The 22,103-nt window shown below is 44.2% G+C and overlaps 1 protein-coding gene across 2 annotated transcripts in view; it reads right to left on the reverse strand.

The window, feature by feature from the left end:
* Nucleotides 1-22,103, reverse strand: part of SETBP1 (SET binding protein 1) — a 374,804-nt gene that overhangs the window by 344,454 nt on the left and 8,247 nt on the right. For both annotated transcript variants that reach the window (XM_029221193.1, XM_029221203.1), the window contains exon 2: nucleotides 9,548-10,205. In XM_029221193.1, the coding sequence (XP_029077026.1) occupies nucleotides 9,548-10,033 (486 nt within the window). In that variant the 5' untranslated portion in view covers nucleotides 10,034-10,205. The remainder of the gene's footprint in view (nucleotides 1-9,547; nucleotides 10,206-22,103) is intronic.

The raw sequence follows: 22,103 nt of genomic DNA on the forward strand, positions 1-22,103 counted from the left end.
TCCACCTCTTGCTCCCCTGAAAGGACAAGGATGGAGAAATCACGGAGATTCCCACTGTATGCTACAAATAGATCTCCTTTAACCACACCCATGATTCACTCCTTTAAGGCTGTTCTCCAGAGATACAGTCTGTTGTGAACAATGCTGAAACCCCCGATTTGTTTAGTGTTGTGAATGGGTTCTCATTCACAGCACTGAACAAATGAACTAACTGGCCTGGCATGAAAGGCTGCCCACGTTCCCGGGCACATTCATATCTGCAAATGATTACTTCTTATTGGCAAGGCATGGTGGTCCACCTTGAAGGACAGAACTGCTGTCTGTCCCTGTCCCTTCAAGAATTCTCTACCCACTCTGCTCCATCTCCACCAATCCTCCCCCACCCCACCCCAACTGTGAAACTGGCTAGAAACTTGTGAGGGCCGAAAAAGACACTGTGGGAAAAACACCATAAACAAGGTCTAGAAAAACACACTGAAGCAACCCGCATTTGATACTAATGATGATTATCAAATGGCCTCAAGGGCCAGGTACCAAGATGGGAACTGCTTGGATTTTTCAGAGTCAATAAAGGCCTCCACTCTTTCCCCTGGTGAGGTCAGAGGCTGGTGGGGAGGTGAGGGAAGTTAGTCTGAGGAGGGAGGGGCAGGCAAGAAAAAAAACAAACCTGGGACTTCAGAGGCAAAGGCACACTCCAGGTACAGACGGAGGCCCCCTGCCTTCATAGGCCAAGATCCAATGGAATACTATGGAAGGTGGAAAGGAGCCCTAGAAGTTATGTCATCCAAACCTGCCCTCAGTGCAGGGACTGGGCTGGCTATCCGTGTTCTGACATGCTCTGACTGCGGCCTCAGCTTGCACCAAGGGCTTGCGGCTTCACCAGACAGCACATAATTCAGACTCCTGCACACACTGCATACAACAGTTAGTCCATGTGGGTGTTTGCATGCTGTGTCTGTCTGCACACCTCCTGGGAACCTGGCTCTACTTAGTTTCTGCCTTCCCACTGGCAGCCTCTCCCTCTGGCCAGTGGCTCCTCTTGTGGGCATGCGGGGAGCAGAATCTTAATGCCACCTTCCAAGTCAAGTCACCCTGAGGACCAAACGAGTTGAAACCATTTCCCCAAAGTAACTTGGCCATGTGAAAATTATAACACGAATTTTTAGCTTATTGTGGATAAACCAAACCCCTATAACACAAGGCTTCGTTGCCTCATGTCTTTGATTTCTGTATGTAAGGCAGTCAGGAGCCTGAACCGATGCCTGGGGCCCAGGCTTTGAGAACCTCACTGCCACATCCCCATGTTCTCTGCCTAGGAAACCCTTAACCAGACCCAGCGACTTCCTGACCAAAGTGACTCATGTCTCATGGACAAGAAAGGCAGGAGAGGGACATCCTGGGATGTCCTGCATTGTAGTGTTTGGAAGGTGGGATGTTTTTCATTTAGAGTTGCAGGAATCAGAAGACCCAAAGGATGGGGTAGAGAAGGGCAAAACAGGATTATTTCTCTTGCCTTTTATTAAAAATAAAAAAAGGCAATGCAACTGAAGGTCAACTGGAAATGCCTTAAGAGAGGACTTTTCAAGGATGTAGAATTGGGATGATGGAGAAGGGCGGGTGACTCTGCAAATGCTGGGAGCGTGGCAGGGGTGCAAGGAAGCACCAGCTGAACCCCACTTGGTCGTTCTTATGACACTACTTCGAAAGTTTCATTTTGAGTCATGCTTTGAGCTTAGCAGCAATCCTGGTTTGGCAGATAAGTGACCACAGAGATAAAAGACCTTTGAATCATCTCTAAATAAATCCCATACCAATTCTCACCACCAAGAAAAAAAAGCATTAGTGGCATGCTTTATTAGTAGATGCTTGTGCAGGCATCAGAAATAAAGACACTGGCACCGCCACCCAGCCAACACAATTCAACATAGCCACGAGCAGTATTAAAACAGGATCAGCCTAAAGGAACACATGGCTTCTTAGACAGCCCACCCCTCCTAGGCACCCAGCACAACTGCAGGTCACTGTGTACCTAGCTGTGACTGTACTGAGGAGGGTCCTGTGGGTGACCTGGAAGAGAGAGAGGCAGAACGGGAATAAAGGTGATGCACACTGAGTGAGGCACTGTGCTAAGCGCACCAGGCACTTTCATCTCCACAAGACACCAGCAAAGAAATGCTACTATTATCCTGGTTTTCACACAGTTAGGAAACTGTTTCAAGGGGTTAAGTAACTTGCTTAAGGTTATAGGGAGCCCAGGTTCTAGTGCAGGTTCTCTGCAGAGAACCTGCTCTAGAATCAGGGGATCTGAGTTCAAATCCACTCTCAGGACAGGTACTCTTTCTAACAGATCCCTTATTTCTTACCTGAACAATTCAGGGAATGAATGACTCTCTATCAGACGAGAACACAATTTTCTTGCTTTTACTCTGACAGGTTTATCTTCAATGGCACGGAGTTCACCAAAGGATGTTCCTTGTTGAAGTCCAAAATGAAACTAAGTACCAAGAGGAAAAGAGCCAGCACCATGCTTTAAACCTCCAGAGAATCCCAAACACAGGAAGAAAACAAGAAGCACACAAGGAGGGAAGAGGGGAACCAAACATTCCCAGAATATCTTCATGGAATGCAAGTCTGATAAATCTCACCACTTTTTAAGCTCAACTCTGACATTTGCTCCCACGATTTTAGGCCTTTTGACACTGGGGCAAAAAGGAAACAATCTGATAACAGAACAGTGGGTCCCGAAGAGAGGTCAAAAATTTTGTTTATAGTAACTAGTTTTCTTAAAGAGAAAGTCTTGCCTCATCTAACAGAATGACTCTTGAAGTTTCCAGTTTTTGGAAGAGAAATAAGGCTTCAGAGGTCAAAAGCTGTTTGTTTTCTTTTTCTTTCTTTTTTTTTTTTTTAACATGCAAAAACTGAGATCCAGGAAGATAAAGCATTCTTATTGAAGCTGTTAATAACAGAGGCAGAGCTGGTACCTAGGGCTCCTGTCCCCAAGTCCAGTGTTCTTTCCCGAACACCAACTCCAGATGTCAAATGTAGCCTGTTACTCGGTAGATACAATTACTTTATGGAAAAGGTTTTTAGCTCTAAAATAACTATAGAGAAACCTATCAGGAAACAAAATTTTCAGGCACTCTGATGAATAAATAGGAATGGTGCTGCTTTTAAAAAATATCTATAGAGAGAAAATATAAAATTAAACGAGAGGGGAAATTCAGCTTCTTGTGAAGAAATGCTGACCAGACCTGCTCTCCCAGCCAGGTTGAGGGTGTTGTAGGGGAAGAAGCTCATATACTCCCAGGAGTTCAAAGCACCACATTCACATACCCTGAGGAAGGGAGGGCAAGCCCTCAGCCAAGCAATGCACCTCGGAGTGACCAGAGAAGGGGCTGCACAAATGATGGCGAGGGAGGGACGCCTGAACCCTAAGGAGGGTGGAAGGCTCTCTGTTGGATGCTCAGGACCACCCATCAGAGTGGATGAGGAGATGGAAATGGGTGCAGCACCAGAGGTCCAGCAATCTGAGCCACCTTTCATCCCCTGCCCAACATGCCCTCCCTCCTGCAGCCCCTCCAAACTGCTATAACCCATAGAGGGTCAGGCGAGAAATGTGCATCTCAGCAGTTTACAGGGGAAATGGAGAACCCTGGTGCAGCCCTCCTTACTGACAACTGTACTACCAAGACTCTCCTTTTATGCTTCTCTTCCCTACATCACTTTCATCATGTTCCCTGGACCCCCAACCCTTCCTTTCCCCAATTCAAAGCCTGCTGAGCACTTCCATTACTTATAGAATTAAATGCAAACCCATTCATTTATTTGATATTCATCACTCTCTGCAATCTGATGCCAGACTAGCTTCCCATCTACATCACCTAAAAAGCCTTTTTTCTCTCCCATACTTTGTGTGTTTGACACGAGGAAGGTGCTATTTGAAGTATCAGTACATGAATTTGTGACCTATCAGACTTCCCAAGAGAGGGTTATGAGTGCTCAAAAGAGAATACAGGGTCTTTCCATACACATGTGATGATGTTCTACATGGGGTTACTAAGAAGGAATCCTGATCATGCTCCTAGGACCATCGCAGGCCCTGAGCAATATGAGGTTGATGTCTCTGCTGCTAGAGAAAATAGGTTCTCCTGATGAAGCTGGGGGAAGGGGGAACATTAAGTCTAAGGAAACAAAATAGAAGCAAATAACAATCCATAAGCACAATAAAGGAAAAAATAATACTCTAACTCATTAGGCTTTGAAACACTTGGAATTTAAAACAGCAGGCCAGGTTATGATCCTGCCATCCTCGCCAATATGGGAAAGTGGGAGAGAAATGCCCTCATGCTGGATCCTCATCTCCCAGAAACCCTGTCTCGTGTGGGCACTTGAGGCCTGGACTCCAGTATTGGCCAAACAGTCTAGAAGAACTGACTTCAAAGGCCAACTCTGCTCCTGCTTATCTGAAGCCACTGAGCCTCAATTTCCTCATCTGTAAATAAATACCATCTGGGGCTTCCCTGGTGGCACAGTGGTTCAGAGTCCGCCTGCCGATGCAGGGGACACGGGTTCGTGCCCCGGTCCAGGAGGATCCCACATGCCGCAGAGCGGCTAGGCCTGTGAGCCATGGCCACTGGGCCTGCGCGTCCGGAGCCTGCGCTCCGCAACGGGGGAGGCCACAACAGTGAGAGGCCCGCGTAACGCAAAAAAAATAAAATAAATAAAAATAAATAAATACCATCTGTCCGACAGGACTGTAATAAGGACTAGTAGAGAAAGTGAATACAGATAAAAGAGCTAGCCGCGGGTCTGCCACATGGCTCAATAAATCGGAACTATTACTATGACGTGTGCTCTGTAAATTACCCATTTTCTCCTAAAATCTTACATTGGGTTATATCATGTGGAAACTAGCATCTCAATTTGGCAGATGAGGAAACCAGAGCTTCAGCAAGGTTATATTCCAGATCCAGAGTCACAAAGACAGTTGGTGCAGATAACCACACCACATTTTCTACCCTGGATCACTATACAGTGCTTGTCTCAGAACACCCTCTCCTTCTCATGCCGTTGAACCTGGTGGGTGTCCTGACACCCACAGAAAGTCCTCAGAAGGAGGAGAGCTGCTAAACTCTGCCCAGCTGAGAGCCTCTTAAAATACAGTATGTTAACACGTATATATGGAATCTAAAAAAACATAATAATAATAATTCTGAAGAACCTAGGGGCAGGACAGGAATAAAGACGCAGACGTAGAGAATGGCTTGAGGACACGGGGAGGGGAAAAGGTAAGCTGGGACAAAGTGAGAGAGTGGCATGGAAATATATACACTACCAAATGTAAAATAGATAGCTAGTGGGAAGCAGCCGCATAGCACAGGGAGATCAGCTCGGTGCTTTGTGACCACCTAGAGGGGTGGGATAGGGAGGATGGTAGGGAGACACAAGAAGGAGGAGATATCGGGATATATGTATATGCATAGCTGACTCACTTTGTTATAAAACAGAAACTAACACACCACTGTAAAGCAATTATACTCCAATAAAGATGTTAAAAAAAAAAAAAAAACCTGTCACTGTTGGAACATTTTAAGTTCACATGTTATACCTGAACTTGCTTTTAGAGACTCATTCTCATGTTCTCTATTGTTTTTATTGAGTGACCTAGAAGGAAAGTAGAGGAAGCTTAAGTTATTATACCACTTACCTGAGTCAGTCTAAGATGCAACAACATGGGTGCTGTGATAAAGAGCAAGGTGCATTTATGGGATCATCCATCTGCAACTCAGGACCTGCCCAAAGGACAATTCTGAGGCCCTAAAATATGTTCTGAGCTCTCTTTTCAGCCTCCACTTCTTACCAAATGCTGCTCTTACACCTCACATAAATCAATTCATCATAAACCCTCTTCCAGGCAGCATCTCAAGTGCCATCCTAAGTTTACATGGAAGGGAGGTGATCTGTCCGCTGGTTAGAAGAGTCCACGCATCCTTGAGCCAATTAAGTGGTATTTTCATGGGTCCCTCCTAACATCCTACTACTGAAGTGGCGCTGTTACCTGAAAATCTGTAACAACTCTCCAGTTTGGAGGATTGGGCCTAGGTTTGAAATTTGGAATAAAGCTCTTAAGCATACCACACATACATCTCCTCACCCCACATCTCCTCACCCCACAGCAGTAGAACATGTACAGACAGAAGTAGCAGAAAACTAGCTGTGATATGTAAGGAATGCCATAATTATCCTACAGAACGTTCTTTTTACAAAAACAATGAGAAAGCAAATCATTTGGGATCCAATATAAGCTGTCTTTGCCAAAGGCTGTCAAACAATGACTTGAACAAAATTGATTGGTCTGCAAAAGTAAAACAAACAAAAACAAAAAAACAACAAGAAAAGCACATAATGATTAATGCTCATTTCTCCCCAGCCTCCAAGTTTGGAGGCTGAATCGTTCAAAACAAAATGAAATAAAACAAAATCCTTGTTATCCTAAAACTCACTGTCCTTCCCCTAAGTCACGGGTCAACAAGTGCTTTTGGTCAGAACTAGATAGCAGATAGCTTAAGCTCTGAGGGCCATACACTCTCTGCCACAACTACTCAGCTCTGCTGTCGAAGTGCAAAAGCAGCCATAGCCCAAATGTAAATAAATAGATGTGGCTCCATTCCAATAAAAATGTATTTATGGACAGGGAAATTTGAATTTCATATAATTTTCCCATCTTACAAAATATTATTCTCTTTTTGATTTTTTCCCAACCATTCTTTGCTTGTGGGCTGTATAAAAATAGGCGGGGGGCTGGATTTTGCCCACGGACTACAGTTTGCCAAACCTGCTCTAAGTCAGCATATATGATCAGGTGATACCCAACTAGGCATCTCCACTTGCTCAAGCACCAGCTCAACAGAGCCTTTTTCCAAGCTCTTAGCAGAGGACCTGAGTCCCAGGGGCCACTCCATGTACACTTCTTCAGTGAGCAACCTGCCTCAAAATAAAAAATCCAGAAGACTAGTTTTAGAGTGAGACACTGATCTGATGCTTACAAAATGCCATCCTCATCCTTTTCCCTATCTCAAATTACTGATCATGTACTTCCCATTCATACAAATAAATAAATTCTGCAAGCTCATTCCACTGAACTTTTCCGTACAAATGGTAAGCAAGGTTTCCACCTCTCCACCTCAGCTCCAGCTTTTGCTTACTCCTTGTTTGCAAAACAACAGGCACTTGAAGAGTAATAAAGTTCACATTCTATTCCAATAGAGATCAGAGAACTTCCTATCATCTATCAAATGATTAAGACCCAGTACCGATAACTTTATTCGTTCATCTCTGGAAAGAATCAGCTCTAGGCATAACGTAGGAAGAATAAAGGAGTACAATATGAAGCAAGCTTCTAACAATTTAAAATTTTCATAGATATTCCCATTACAGTGCCAGCATAACACAGCACTGTACATTGAATTTCAGCCTTTCTCCTTCCTTTCTTCCCCCTCCAATTGCTCAGGCTTAGAAATGCATACTTGGTAAGTCACGTATTCAAAGAAGCAATTTCTTCTCTCTTTCCAATAAAGCACAAAAGGGCATCCAACTTTTTGGGTGAGAATGACCAGCCTGAGAATTTCAGATATGAGAGTGGAGGTCCATTACACATTTCAGCTTTGAAATCATCCCCATGTCACAAATTCCAGAGTTTTATTCTGGGGCATTCTAATAGACAGAAGCCTATATTTGGGAACAATCTTATGGCCTTAGGAAAGTAGTACTGACCAGGACAACTTACTCTCTTTCTAGGATAGTGAATTTGGGTTTGCACACCCAAAACTGTGGGCTGCTACTCAAACTCTGGCAGTGATGGGGATGGAGGGAAAACTTACCACAGTTTTCAAGACTGGTCACCCACACAAAAATCCAACAACACTCTTTGTGCCATCTCAGTGACCAGGGACAAAGACACTCATTTTCAAAGCTGAAGAGACCCGACTCCAAAGCAAAGGCTGACTTTCTGAGCCTGCTTGCATTTCTTTGCATTTGCTTGCAAAAACCTCAAAAGTTTCCATGTGCATCTAGATAATCCTTGGTTTTATGACAGAGAACCCAGAAAGCATTGCAAAGTTGTAAATGGGGAGGGGAGAGGGGAAAGCACTACCTCTATGCTACATAAAAACACACCAATTTCTAAAGATTCCTTTGTGGTCCAAATGTTAAAGTAAAATGGTCAACTGCCCTGGCTTGCCCAGGACTGAACCTGGATGCAGGACTTTCCGTTTAAAAACCAGGATAGTCTCAGCAAACTGGGGGTGTTGGTCACCCAGAAATGTCTCTTCTAGTCCAAGTTTTTGGATTTTAACTTCGACAAATCTGCCAAAATGCCTAGCATAAGGAAGGGCACAAGCCCTACACTAAAGAAACAGCATGATTCTTAGCAGCTTTATTGAAAATGACTACCCCAAAGTTCAGAAACCACTGTCAACAGAAACACTACAGATTATCTCTGGGCTATAAAGGAGGGAGGTTCATTCATATAGACCATTTTATCTTTCATCATGTCCAGAGTCCAAAAAATTATGATGTGGGGGAAAGAGTTAACAAAGACTCTGGTTAACATCTACTACCTAGAACTGCAAAACTCTGTCAGCAAGAGGGCTCCTTTCAGAGCTGTTCACAAGACCCAGAGATTCTTGGAAACAAAAACTTTCTAGACTAGGGCAGCCCTCTGCTATCACAGCTGAGTGCCACACCCCTCCCAGAAAGGGAGGTCTCTGTAACCCTCTGTGACACAAAATAAATACAATGAAACCTAGATCCATACATTCCCAACCAAAGAACATCACTAAATCACCTAGAGAGCTCCACACCCACATTGACTTTTATGAGGAAAATGACCATGTACCAAGTTCATTCAACACTCAATCTTAAAAGTCTACAGTTTGTTAGATAAAGCTTCATGCCAGTCCCCTACCCCTTCCCTTTCTCCAGCTCTAAAGCTCACCACTGGCTTCCAGGATAATGATCTCTCAGCCTTAGAAGAGCCTCATTTACTACAAAGACTGGGCTTCCTCAGTCAGGTAAGTGATTTATCTATTGTAGAAAGATTTACAGCAGTGATTGAAACCAAAAGGAGGTTAAAACTGTTCTTGACTGTTCTGATTGACCAAAATTTTCAACATCCTACTCTTGACTGTGAGAACAAATGCAAATATTAAAGCAAAAACAAACAAAAAACACCCTCAAATTTTGTCACAGCTTAGCCAGATCTGACCCAGCCAATTGGCTGCTACACAATAAATAGGAACTTTCACGATTATAATTCTAGTAGTTTCTTTTTTGCTTTGTTTTGTTTTGTTTTTGGTCGATAGTATCCATAATAATAAATTGGATACTATACCGAGATATCACAGACATTTATTCTGCAGGTCCTAAGTATGCCACCAAGGAGATTAGTAATTTATAAATAATTAAGTAATAAGCAAACAGACCCTTAAAGTTTGAGGATAAAATGGCAAAAACAAACAGAAAAAACCTAGTCAACAGGGATCCCTACCTTCTTTTTGGAGTGGCTTCTTTCCTCCTCCTTTGTGGCTTTGCTATTTTTCCCAGCACGGGACACCTTCTGGTCCCCAGACTGCTTGATGGTGATCTTGATCTCGGGTGGGCATATATAGTTCTCCAGATTCTTTGGGGGTTTCTTAGCCCGCTTCGTGGTCTGAATCTTCAGCTTCAGGCTCCCCTCTGTGAAGTTTGCCTCCTTGATAGAAAACTCCTGTTCTTCCAGACCATCTCCTGCCACCCATTTCTCACTGTCTGCATTGGAGTTGGAATCCACATCCCGTCCTGAGCCCAGTTCATCCTCCTCCTCTGGCTCCATGCGTTCTCCGCCTACTGGGATCCCCTTCCCCGTCTCCGGAGCAGAGAGCAAAGGTTCCCCTGCACAGCCAGGAGCAGTCAAGGGCTTGGCTGAGGAGACCGGCAGGAATTCCGACTCGCTCCCCCTTTGCCGGGAACCGCTTAAGACTTCCCTGGGCTCCATGACAATCCTACAGTCTCCAAGAGTTCTCAGGAGGGGGATGGGGAAAAGGGAAAAGGGAAAGGTGAGAAGAAAGGGCAGCCAAAATTCCAAGGAGAAAGTGGTCCAGCTGCTGGGTTCAGAGTCCCAGGGATGGAGACACGGTGAGGTTGTTCAGAAGGGATCAGATCTGCAACTGAGAAGCAGAGAGATAATTAGCCATGGCAGGAAGGAAAATGACCTCAAAGGTAACTCAAACTAAGTTCCAGAAGCCCCATCCCACCTCACTTATCTATGGCATCAGAAAAAAATGATTGGAAAGAAATCAAACCAGAAAGTGCACATCACCAAATTATATTATACTGGAGCAGAGCGGGAAACACACGCACACACACAGGCTTCCATTGGATTGTTATTAATTTTTATGGTTGTGGGCCCAAGGATAAAAATAAGAGAGGTGAGTCCTCCAGTCCAGTAACAAGCTAGATGCTTCTTATACTAAAGCCACAGCTGGCTGAGTCACCATCAAAGCCAACCATGATGAAGGGAGGTCTAAGTGCTGATGCTCAGGTCTGTGGAAACTGCATCTGGCTGGCTTCTTGCACAACTTCCCTCTCACATGTGAAGAACAGTCTGCAAAGCTGAACACAACCCTGGGCTGCCTGGGCCAATCTCTCCATCCCCTCAGAAGAAGAACTTCTGGACCATTCTTCCTTTATTATCTTTCACTATGAATTATTTTAATCATGCACAAGTCTTCTCTTTATTTCTTAAAATAAACAAATGCAAAGCTTAGGTGAAGGTTTGTAAAAGGAAAACAAAAAGAGTTCAGTGAGAAATTACTTCTAATGCTGTGATTAATGCAAAACAAATGCTAAAAATGTTTCCAACACAAAAGTTATTTAATCATTATCAATCATTTAGATAAAAATAGTCACCGAGACAGTTTTAATTCCCTTCCTAGACCTTAAATAAAGTGCCGTATGTCTACATGACAACAAAAAAGAGAGGGGAGAAGAGGGAGAATTTCACAGGCCTCTGGAAGTGCCAGGAATCCCCCCAGGATTTTTTATTCTGCCTTCCTCCTCACCAAACCATCATAGGATCAGCTAAACTATCCTTCACCCTTATTCACTCCATGTCCCATTATTCCCAATTTCATACTCATCATTGTTAAAGCTCAAAAGAAAGCCCAAATGCTCATTCTCAAGAGAAAAATCTCAAGCCCTGGGGCCACCCTCAACTTCAAGACATCATCTCCTTCTACCCCTGGCTGTAGGTAAGATTACATCCAAGCCTTCACAAATGGCTGAACAGTCAGCAGAAGGCATTACAGCATACCTTAGGCTGCTACCTTTGAACCCATCAATTTAAGGAACTGACCAGCAAATGTGCCCACCAGAAAATGCCAAAAACGCCTGCAAACATACACTCAGAACAGCCAAGAACTGGAAACCGAGCGGGTACTTCCTCCCACTGGAATCAGTACATTTTCAGCTGACGCCCTGTGAGGAAGACAGCCAGCAAGGCAGCAGGGCTTCAACATGGACCCTGCTCCCCAGAGAAGCCCAGGAACATACTCAGCTCCTGGAAACTGCGCAGCCCCACAGAAAGACACATTTACAACTGCTTCCACTTAGGGGAAAACCCAATGAATGCAGCACTTCTGCAAGAGAAGTGGCTGCCTGGTGAGAGCATGAGGCTCCTCCCCAAAGTTGTCAAGCAAACACTGGACTGCCACCTGTGCCCCATGCTACAAAAGGGACCAAGTCCCCACTTAGGAGCAGAGGAGGGTAGTTAGACCAGATGACACTATGTTTCCTTTACTTGTGAGATTCTTGTCTCATCTAGACTGATCTGCCTATCTGCCCAAAACCTTACATAGGTTTTAAAAAGTCATATTCAAGTCAACATTCATTGAGGCCTCTCTTACTAGTGTCAGGTAACACACTGCTGTTGGAGGCATCAAGATGCCTGAGAACCTGTCCCTATTTACCTCTATTGAGCAAAAAACCATACAAATTGGTAGCCATGTTTCTTATGGCAACAGTGTTCAGTGGTTTACTCCCTCTGGCAGGAATCTCCAGTGTTACATTTTAATACCCTGGTACCTACCTGTAAAGCGTCCTTTGGTCAGAGCAAAAGCTGAGGCATATTCTCCATAAAATTTCCTAAACTAAATCTACTTGGACCTTTAAACCAGAGTAGGTCAATAGCTACTGCAGGTTCTGTGATAAGAGAAAAGAAAGTAAAATCTAAACTTTAGAGGAATAGATAGGAGTACGAAGTGGATAAATTATCTATATTGAGAAAGTATCTTCCCTTTTAAAAATGACTCACTTCAGAGTTTCTTATATTTAGTAGTATAAATCATTAACTAATTAATATAGAAGACAAAGTTCCAAAACTTGAAACTCAAATAGTAAGAGATCCACAAAAAATGAATATTCAAGGGCTTCCCTGGTGGCGCAGTGGTTGGGAGTTCGCCTGCCGATGCAGGGGATGTGGGTTCGTGCCCCGGTCCGGGAGGATCCCACGTGCCGCGCAGCAGCTGGGCCCTTGAGCCACAGCCACTGGGCCTGCGCGTCCAGAGCCTGTACTCCGCAACGGGAGAGGCCACGGCAGCGAGGGGCCTGCATACCGCAAAAAAAAAAAAAAAAAAAAGAATATTCAACAATTTTTTTTTCAGTTCTCCTCCAGTCAAGATCCTAAGGTACACAATTTAAATACAATCTCTTTCCTCAAGGAGGTTACACTCTTGAAGAACGATTTGAAAAACAAAACAGATTTTTATATAAGGGATAGAAACAAAGGGAAGAGAAAGGGTTTTCCACTTGGGCAAGGTGTAGACTGATAGATAGGAAACTACACAGGAAGTCCTCAAGAGAGCATAGGATATGGCCCTGACCTTGAGGGGCTTCAATAAGTGGAGTGGGAAGGAAGACATGGCAAACAGAAGGAACAGCATGAGGCAAGGCCTGGGCAGGAGCACACAGGGTTATGTTCAGGAAAGAGAAAGCTGAGGTTTGGCTAGGAGGTGTGGTACAATGTGGTGACTGGTAAGAGGTATAGCTGGAGATAAAAGGTTACAGCCAGATCATGGACATCACTGAATGGCACGCTAATGAGCTGGATTTTATCTTAAAGGTAATGGGAAGCCATTTAAGTAGGGGATGTCAGTAGGGAAGGGGTATTATTAAAGTTATGCTTTAGAAAGATAATTCCGGCATGTGGTGTGAGGGCTGAATTAAGGGAACCTGATATTAGAGGCAGGGGGACCATAAAGAGGCTCGGCTGAAATTCAATTCTTGTTGCATGAGGACCAAACCAGGGCAGCGCAAGTATAAAAACTAGAGATGAAACAGTAATGCAATTTCAAATAATCCCATCCAGGAGCACATCAATTCCAGACTTTCCCTACTGGTTTACCTTAAGAATTCAGTCTTAGGGCTCATTAGCCAACAAGCTGCATTCCCTATCAAGTCACACCAGTCTCCCCAGTGGCATTATACACACACAGAGTTCTTTCTGCCTTGATATATATATATATATTTTTTTTTTTTTTTTTTTTTGGTGGTACGTGGGCCTCTCACTGTTGTGGCCTCTCCCGTTGCAGAGCACAGGCTCTGGACACGCAGGCTTGGTGGCCATGGCTCATGGGCCCAGCCGCTCCATGGCATGTGGGATCCTCCCAGACCGGGGCACGAACCCATGTCCCCTGCATCGGCAGGCGGACTCTCAACCACTGCGCCACCAGGGAAGCCCCTGCCTTGATATTTTTGTAGAATATTTTCTTATACCCTCTTCCAACCATGCAGGTGATGCCTGCCATACAACTGGTATTCTCCAAATGTTTGTTGCATGAAGGAATGAATGAGCAAATGAACAAACAGATCCCAAGCCTTCCCACATTTCAAGGTCATGCCCAAGTCTTCACTTCTCCATGGCAACATACTGCAAACTCTGGACCACAGCACTCACTCCTTGGCCTGACTTAACACTGCTCACAGCTGCAGAGCTTGCAACTAAATACTAGTCATACACTGTCTTCTCATTGTTTCAGTACACAACTCTTATTTTCCTTACTCTATTGCAATTCAGGCTCAAGCTGAGACCAACTGTAGCTGTACAACACTTACATTTGCTTCAGCACCCAGTGCAGGATGGGCACATGGAGGATTTCATGGAGTTCTTTCTGAATGAAAATGAATTAGCCCCTGACAGCTCATCAAAGTCCTGTGGTTCAAACTACTCCAACTGTAGCTCCACCCAGGCAGGCAGCCCCTGCACAGTTCACTGTCTATGCCCCTCTTGACCACATGCAAGAGAGACACTTTCAAAAGTAAAGAGCAAAGAAACATAACCCGTTTGTTTACTTCACAAGCACACAAGGTTGTTGTTCTCCTTTTGCCTTCTCCCAGCACGTACCTACCACCCCAAATTCACAGTTCCATTTTTTGGTGCATCAGAGAGACCACTGTGAGTCCTCTCGTGGCACTACTGCCAACGTGTCCTGTGAGTACACGCACACGTTCACTCAACGCACTCACAGAGGAGGGTGAAAACAAGAGCAAGGTGAAAACGGTTTGCCTTGTCACATTCCAGCAGCCAGCAATGACTCCAGAGGGGGCAGCGCACAATGGACACTCTGTACTGGCTCAGGCTTTCAGGCCAACAAAAGTTAACCCCTCTGTGGCTGTTTGCAGGACTTGAAATGAGAGGAGCAGCATAGGAACAATAACGCTTGCTTAGGAAATGACCACTCAGCAGGTTCCAGGAGAATAGAGTGGAGAGGAGAGGGGCTGTGATGTGCTTGGGAAAGAACACTGAGAGAGCAGTCCAAAGACTAGGAATGCCTTTCACCGACCGTGAGATGCTAGACAAGTCACTCTGAGTCCCTTACTCCATACTTATCCCAGCAATGAACTGAGCAGGGCCAAGGTCTGTTCCATACTCAAGACTGTGTGATTATACACTGCACAGCCATAGACCAAAGTGGGTAGTGTGAGCCTACAGAATTATTTGTCTGAGGGCCCAGGGGAATCCTGCTTGGCTCCATGTGCTTCATGACCCAAATAAGTCCCAGGGAGTAAGTACATCCTCTCTCCTCCATGATCTACAAAATGGAAGTATTTTTCCTAGTCTAGAACACATTCACTACCTGCAGCCTTGAGGGAACTCTTACTAATCCTGGAACTTGGTGGAAATGCAAATTCTCAGGCCCCACCTATGGTGGGGCCCAGCACTCTGGCTGGTACCAAGGCCTCCAGGCAGTTCTGATGGGCTTAGGCTTTGCCTATGTGCTTACCCTTACCAACTGACTTGACCAAAGAGCACTACTGCTCTATGTTTAAAGGGAATTCTCCCTTACAGTTTTACTTTTAGTCTCTTAAGAACAGACATCAGTGGCATTTTATTCATCTAAGCAATCCCAATGCCTAGCACAATAGCCAGTGCATAATGGGCACTCAAGAAATGTTGGTTGACTGAATTAATAAATAAACAAACTAGCTTGGGCTGGGCTTCCCAGCATCATCCACCTCTCCCATCTGCTTTGCTTCCAGGGCACATTCAGGCCATCATCACGCTGACCACTGCTTTCCAAAGTGTCAACATGGTGGAACTGATACAGCTCTTGGCATATATAACAGGAGTCAAAAGATGTGGATTCTGGACCTAGTTCTGCCACTTAGGAGCCCTCATAAGCCCTCTTTCAGCCTTGGTGTCTCATCAATGAAATGAGAAAAAATGTCTTCCTGGTCTTCCTCATTAGGTTATAGTTTTTATCTCTTTTTTTTTTTTCTAATGGAACTATATGCTTCTTGTAAATTTTTTTTTAATAGCAAATGCACCTCATAAGGTCTTAAAGGCAAACAATGACAAATATAGGAAGAGTTTGCTGCCTCATTCCTGACCTTTCCCAAACTCCCCCCCAAACTCCTCATCCTCAGTCCTACCTCAGCTCCTTACTCTGCAGACCCCATAGCGCTGGACACTTCTTTCATCTTTACATGTAGAAGACACTGAGCTGCCTATACAATCCTCAGGTCAGAACCTTTTCCCTTAAAACTCTGTAGAATGTCTTCTAGCATTTGCAGTAACAGAAGAGAAAGTGGAAGCCAGCCTGGTTTTGTTTCCTTTGTCGGTAACTTGTTTCATGCTTTTCTAATTGCAGATTTTTTTTTCACTGTAATAGAATTTTATTAATGACAAAATGAGTAGTGTGGATGTCACTTCTTTTATTTTTCCTGGAATATAGTGTGTCTTTTGGATCTGTAGTGCAGGTTATTTCTAGTTCAGAACCGTTCCCTTCAATTATTCCTTTAGTTATTTCTTCTATTCAGTGGTTCTGGCTTCTAATTTTTTCCTGTAACCTCAGTTTAGAATTCTCATCTCTGTTCTCCATTTCTCTCATTCTCTCTCTCACTGTTTTTTGCATTGTGGGAGAGCATTCCTTAATCTAAGGTCCATAACACCAATTTAATTCTGTCTTCCATCCTCCCTTTGCCTTTATTGACTTCACTGTGGATGTTTGATTTTGCAATTGCACATTTTGTATCCCTGGAATCTAACCTTATTCATCCTTCTTTCTGTTAATTCTGATGCATTTTCATCTCAGCATTCTCTCTCCTTGTTACTTTATGTTCCTTTTCCACTGGGGGTCATGCCTCTTCCTGTTGCAGATGTCTGGCAGCTATCTAAAATTCTTATTTTGCTATTGTAGTAAATGATATCACAATACTGTTCTTTTTTCCTTGTTCTGAGTGTTTCTCGCCTAAGGTCTTGTGTTTGATTAGTTCTCTTCACTCACGCTCTGAGGAAAAAGCCATGCAGGGCAGTCTTGTCTACAGAGAAAGCACTAGACTGCTACCTTCCATCCATCCATCCATCCTGAAGTCAGTCAAGTCCTTCTCTCAGAGCTATCGCTATTATCAGTGATCTGGTCACCTCAGTTCCTAGTGAATAGTAACAGTGGTATGTTGGGGCTCATGAGAGCCCACCCATGTGAGTCTCATCCCAGGTCCACTTTCTGTGGTGTCAACTTGATAGCTTGAAAATTGGCTATGGTAGGAGTGTTTACACCACAAGAATCAGCAAACTTAAATCAGGGCTTAGAAAAAATCAAGAGAACAGGGTGTTAAGCATTTACACAACTGATAGCAGACATCTACCTACTACTCTTTTGTGTGACTAAAAGGGGATTCTTCTGTCAGATTCTTTGCAACTCTGAGCAGCTGAAATCCACAATGTGCACTGTCACATAGACTCTTTATGTCTACCTCAGAACTTTCCTTGAGGAAACATCTCTGCACAGAAGTCAACGACTCCTCCCAAACCTCCCTCCTCCAGTCTTGCCCATTTGTTCTCTGAAAGCTGTAGACTTTGAGAATATGTATAAAGATGTTAGGGAGAAGACAGTCTTTAGTTGTTTTATCAAAGTTGTCTGTGCAGTAGATCTGATGACTGCCTGTTTTTCTTATTGACAGAAATTTGAGTTTCTGATCTTAGGGGGACAAACTGTGTAAAAGGATGGAGTGTAAGCCTACCTGACAACAGATAGCAAAGCAGCTGCATCTTCAACTTAGGCTCATTGGCTACGGTTATAAGAAATCCCTTCTCAGATTCTGGCAAGAGACTGACCATCTGTCTGATTTTGGCTTTGGGGTGGTTGAGCGTTCATCTCCCTATATGTCTTCTGAGGTATTTAGGTGGGGAGTCAGAAGTGGCCTTTTCATCTTGGGGGACTTTATATGTGTCTGGGATCCTCTTCTGCTCCCTCAAGTTAACACCTCTTCATTACTCAGGCCCAGGTCAAAGGGTACTTCCTGAGCTTCACAAACCACATCAGGACTCCCTGTTTTGTGCCATTAGAGCATAGAGCTTTTCTTTCCTAGCACTTACTATATTTTATAATTAATACTTGTGCCACTCTTGGTTTCAACTCTGCCTGCCCCACTAAATGGGAAGCCCTTGAGGGTACATGCTGTGTTTGTTTAGCTAACCATGGAACCCCCAGGGCCCGGCAGAGCTCCTGATCCATGGATCCAAATTATTCACTGTGTGAATGCTGAATGAGAGGCTGTGTCAAAGACCTGCCAGGTGCCATTTGACTCAGATGCCCATGACTCTGAATGTTGTGTCTCTAAAGTCCACATGCTGCAGAAGCATACAGAGTAAAAGCTCCATAAACACGGATAAAGTGATCAAGCAACCCAACCCTTACCAGCTCTCAATCAGCGAGGGCAAAGGCAGCTCTGCCATAGCTCTCTGACCCTGCAAACACACCAGTGGTCTCCAGCAGAGAATGAAGAGCAGACTCAGTGGCTTTTTTATATTACATACCTGTGTGGTACATTCCTGATCACAGTTCACCTCCTCCAAGCAGCGTTCTCTGAGTCCTACACCCACCACATTCCCCAGCAGCATCTCTTGAGTGGCAGCTCCCCCAAATCCCACTGATTTGCTTAACTTCATATAATTCCCTAATTCTTCTGGCTGGCTCATCCTTTCTTCTTTCTCTACCTGGTTACCTCTAAGTCATCCTTCAAGAATTGGGTCAAGTTTCACTTCCTTCATGAAGACTGGCTGGGCCTTCCTTTTCTCCTCCTTTCCCCTTGTGTGTACACATGTATACACACACACTTATACACACTCACACTCACAGGTGGTCTTGCTCTCACTTCCCTGGGCATTCTGCTATCAAAGCATTTGGCAAACTGTATTGCAGTGTTAACAGCTGGGTTTTAAGTGGGTCTCTGCCACAGTTCTGAAGACAGTGAACATAGTAAGTGTCCAACAGCAAGTGTCCAAGCCATGTTTCCCCTTGAAAGGAGGAACGGAAGTAGCACTGATTTAATGTCGCAGGTTTAGATTACTTAACCTCTTTTTTCCGTTTAGTAGTAGTGTTCTTGGAAATTACATTTAAACCGTTCAAGTTTCATTTGGAAATTGGGTAATAATCCTACCTCAAGGGCTGTTTTGAGAAGTAACTGAAGATTAAATAAGATATTTATGAAAGATCATGTTGGGATCACCTTAGTGGGCATTCAAAACTTTTGGTAAATTTCATTTACTCCTGTAGTCTGTGTCACCCACACTGGCTTTTGGCTAAATGTTGCCTTTTCTTTGCAGATCCCAAGTAAAGCCCGAGAGTTGGGCATTGGAGACCAACCTCCTCCACCTCCCTTTACAACGGGAAGCACAAACAAGTAGTTTAATTTGTACCTACTAACGTGAGTGTTTTGATGTTGTTTGACTATCGCTTTCTTCTTCTACCCAGTTTGTCTTGTGGAGGAAATAAGACTTAGTTCAGCCATGAATTCCAGACTCAATTCCCTGCTCTGCCATTCGGAGCTGGGTGAACTTAGGCAAGTTCTTTTTTCTCCCTGGGTCTCCCCATCCTCATTTGTAGAACACGGGAGGTGATGAGGTGAACTCTGTGGCCCTCCAGCTCTGACCTTCTCAGGTGCTGAGCCCTCTCTCCTCAACTTGATGACCAGAAGCCCTTCAAAGACAGAGCTGGTACCTTACACCTCTGCATAGGTTTTACTGGTTCTGCAGGTCTGCTTGGCTGAACCTAACATAAAACTAAGAATCAGTCCCTGTGCTCAGGGATCTCCATGACAGGGAGAGAAGCAGAATCAAATTCCTGAGGCCTGAGGGCGAGAGCACACTGTTAACCAACAGTTCCAATTCTAGCAGCAAAAACAGTGCCTCCTCTGGGAACCAATAACACAACACAACAGCACGAGCCCTGGGTCTTCGACCCCGGGGAGAGGTCTCCACAGCACTGGCTAGGCCAATCCTCAAATTTACAGGTGGAGCTCTGGTTTTGGCATATTACCTGTTGCCTGCATTTTTCCACTCAGTCAAGAAAAGCACACACTTGTAGTGCGAGAGGGGGTTAAATACAACAAATGGCCTCTACAGCCATTATCAATTTAATCCAAACAACAGCCCTGTGATGCAGAAGACCCATCCTCATTTTAAAGATGTGGAAATGTAAATGTCCAGGAAGGCAAATAATTTGCTCAAGGGCACACGCTACCTGTGCCAGAGCCACAGTCAAATTCAGGCTTATATGATATTCCAAAGTCTGTGCTTTGACTTTTAGATCCTGATGTCTCTAAAACACAAAGTGATGCCAGCTTTTGGCCAAGCGCTCCTATAGCTGCTTCTATACATAGGAGCTCTAAAACCAGTTTGCCATCTGACTTGCCACATCACCTAAACTCTCTGGGCATCAGTTTTCTCATCGGCCTCCTGATCTCTTCACAGACTCTTCCAAGGAAAAAAGTACATAATATATGCAGAGTAGCACCTAAATAGGTTAAATATGTAGGGTTGGCCTGTAAGAAATAACTGTGATCATAATACTTCTTGTCCAAGTATATTAAAGAAGATCCACATGGTAAAGAAAATGATCCTAACTTTGAAGAGGGAAATAGTATATAATAAGTGCTTTAAGTTTATTCTTTGATTTAACCCTGAGATGTACCCATTTTACAGATAAGAAAACTGAAATTAAGGTATTTGTTGAAATCACAGAGGTAGTTCTGTCTGACTCCAACTGTCATTTGCTTTCCATTGAACCATAATGCCACCAGTCTTTAAATATCCAGCATTAGTAGTCACTTAAACTCTGATCCTCCACCGTACCACGTGTAAACTGGGATGAAAATGGTAGACTTATCTGAGGGCAATGCAGCTAAACTGAATAATCAAACAGATAATAAATTCCCTAGTCGTTCTTTCAAGGCCCTTTAATTTTTACCCCACTACCTGTTCAGTCTTAATTCAAATTCCTTGACTTCTCAACTGTCCGATTCAGCAACCGCTTTGCTTATTGTCATCTGAATGTAAAGTGTAATCTGACACTTTCATGTTTGTGCTTCTGCTACAAAGGAGATGCTAGGCATACCAGAGAGTAAACAAATACTGGCTCCATTTCCTGTCCTTTGTGATATTTCTCCTTCAGCTTTCGTGCATGGTCATTTAAATATTGCATTGTTACTTGAAACTTCAGTCTCCAATTATGCTTTAAACTCCTGGAAATGAGTACCTGTATCACAGAGCTTTGTTTCCCATAGTGGCTGATCCCCATTCTGAATGTTTATATGTAGTTTTATTTTTGTCCTAAAGGTGCCTCTTTTGGACTCCAGACGGAAGAGTTGGTGGCTGACAGGACTAGTAGTGGGAAGGACAGTCAGATGTCAGGATTCTCTCCTGTATGGCATGCGTGGAAGCGTTCCTCACACCTACCCTCCTCACATTCTGAAAACTCCAGTCATGGCTCCCATCTCAGCTCAGGGGAGATGTAGCCTTGGCCTATTCCTCACGGGACCCCATCCTGTCTGTTTTGCTGACTGACACTCCCCAGAGCCCTACATGACTGTCCTCTGTCGCTGCTCCTCCATTGGTTTTCATGAGTTCTCATGGAGTCTTCCATCAGATTGAGAACAGAGACAACCTCCTCTCTATCTCTTGAGGTCCCCACAGCACCATCAGAGTCTATCATACTCATGTTTAAATGTGAATGAGCAAACCAAGTTTGCTGAATCAGAAGGTTGAAAAGTTGAGGAGTTTGAATGAAAACTCTGGACAGCTAAGACTGGGCCCAACTTAGCCCTGAATTTTGTCCTTCGCACTGCTGTCAGGAAACCTCAGACCAGCAAGATGCCTGCTATGGGTGACCTGTGCCTCAATATCAGCCAGCTGGACCTTCTGCATCAAGGCCTCCCTGCTCCTACCAGATGCAATACATGTTCATGATTAGCATTCGTTTCCTTGTGGCAATTCCAAATTCACATTCAAACTCTGTCCCATCTCTGCTACTGTACCCACCAAGAATGTCCCCTTGTTTCAGTTCCACCATCAACCCCAAAACCACCTCCTCCTTGAAGCCTTCTCTGACTGCACTTTATGCCTGATCAACCAAATAGCATAATTCCACGTAGATCATGCTCCCACTTTGGCTTCAGACGGATGCTTTCCTTTTGAGCTAAGCCTGTCTCTCCAGATATACTGTCCATTCTCCAAGGGCAAAAGCCATGTCTCATACCAGACCTTTCTCACCCAACAGTGCCAAGAACAA

The sequence above is a fragment of the Monodon monoceros genome, unplaced genomic scaffold, assembly GCF_005190385.1.
Source record: "Monodon monoceros isolate NGI ecotype Baffin Bay Population unplaced genomic scaffold, NGI_Narwhal_1 Super_Scaffold_1, whole genome shotgun sequence".
Taxonomy (NCBI): domain Eukaryota; kingdom Metazoa; phylum Chordata; class Mammalia; order Artiodactyla; family Monodontidae; genus Monodon; species Monodon monoceros.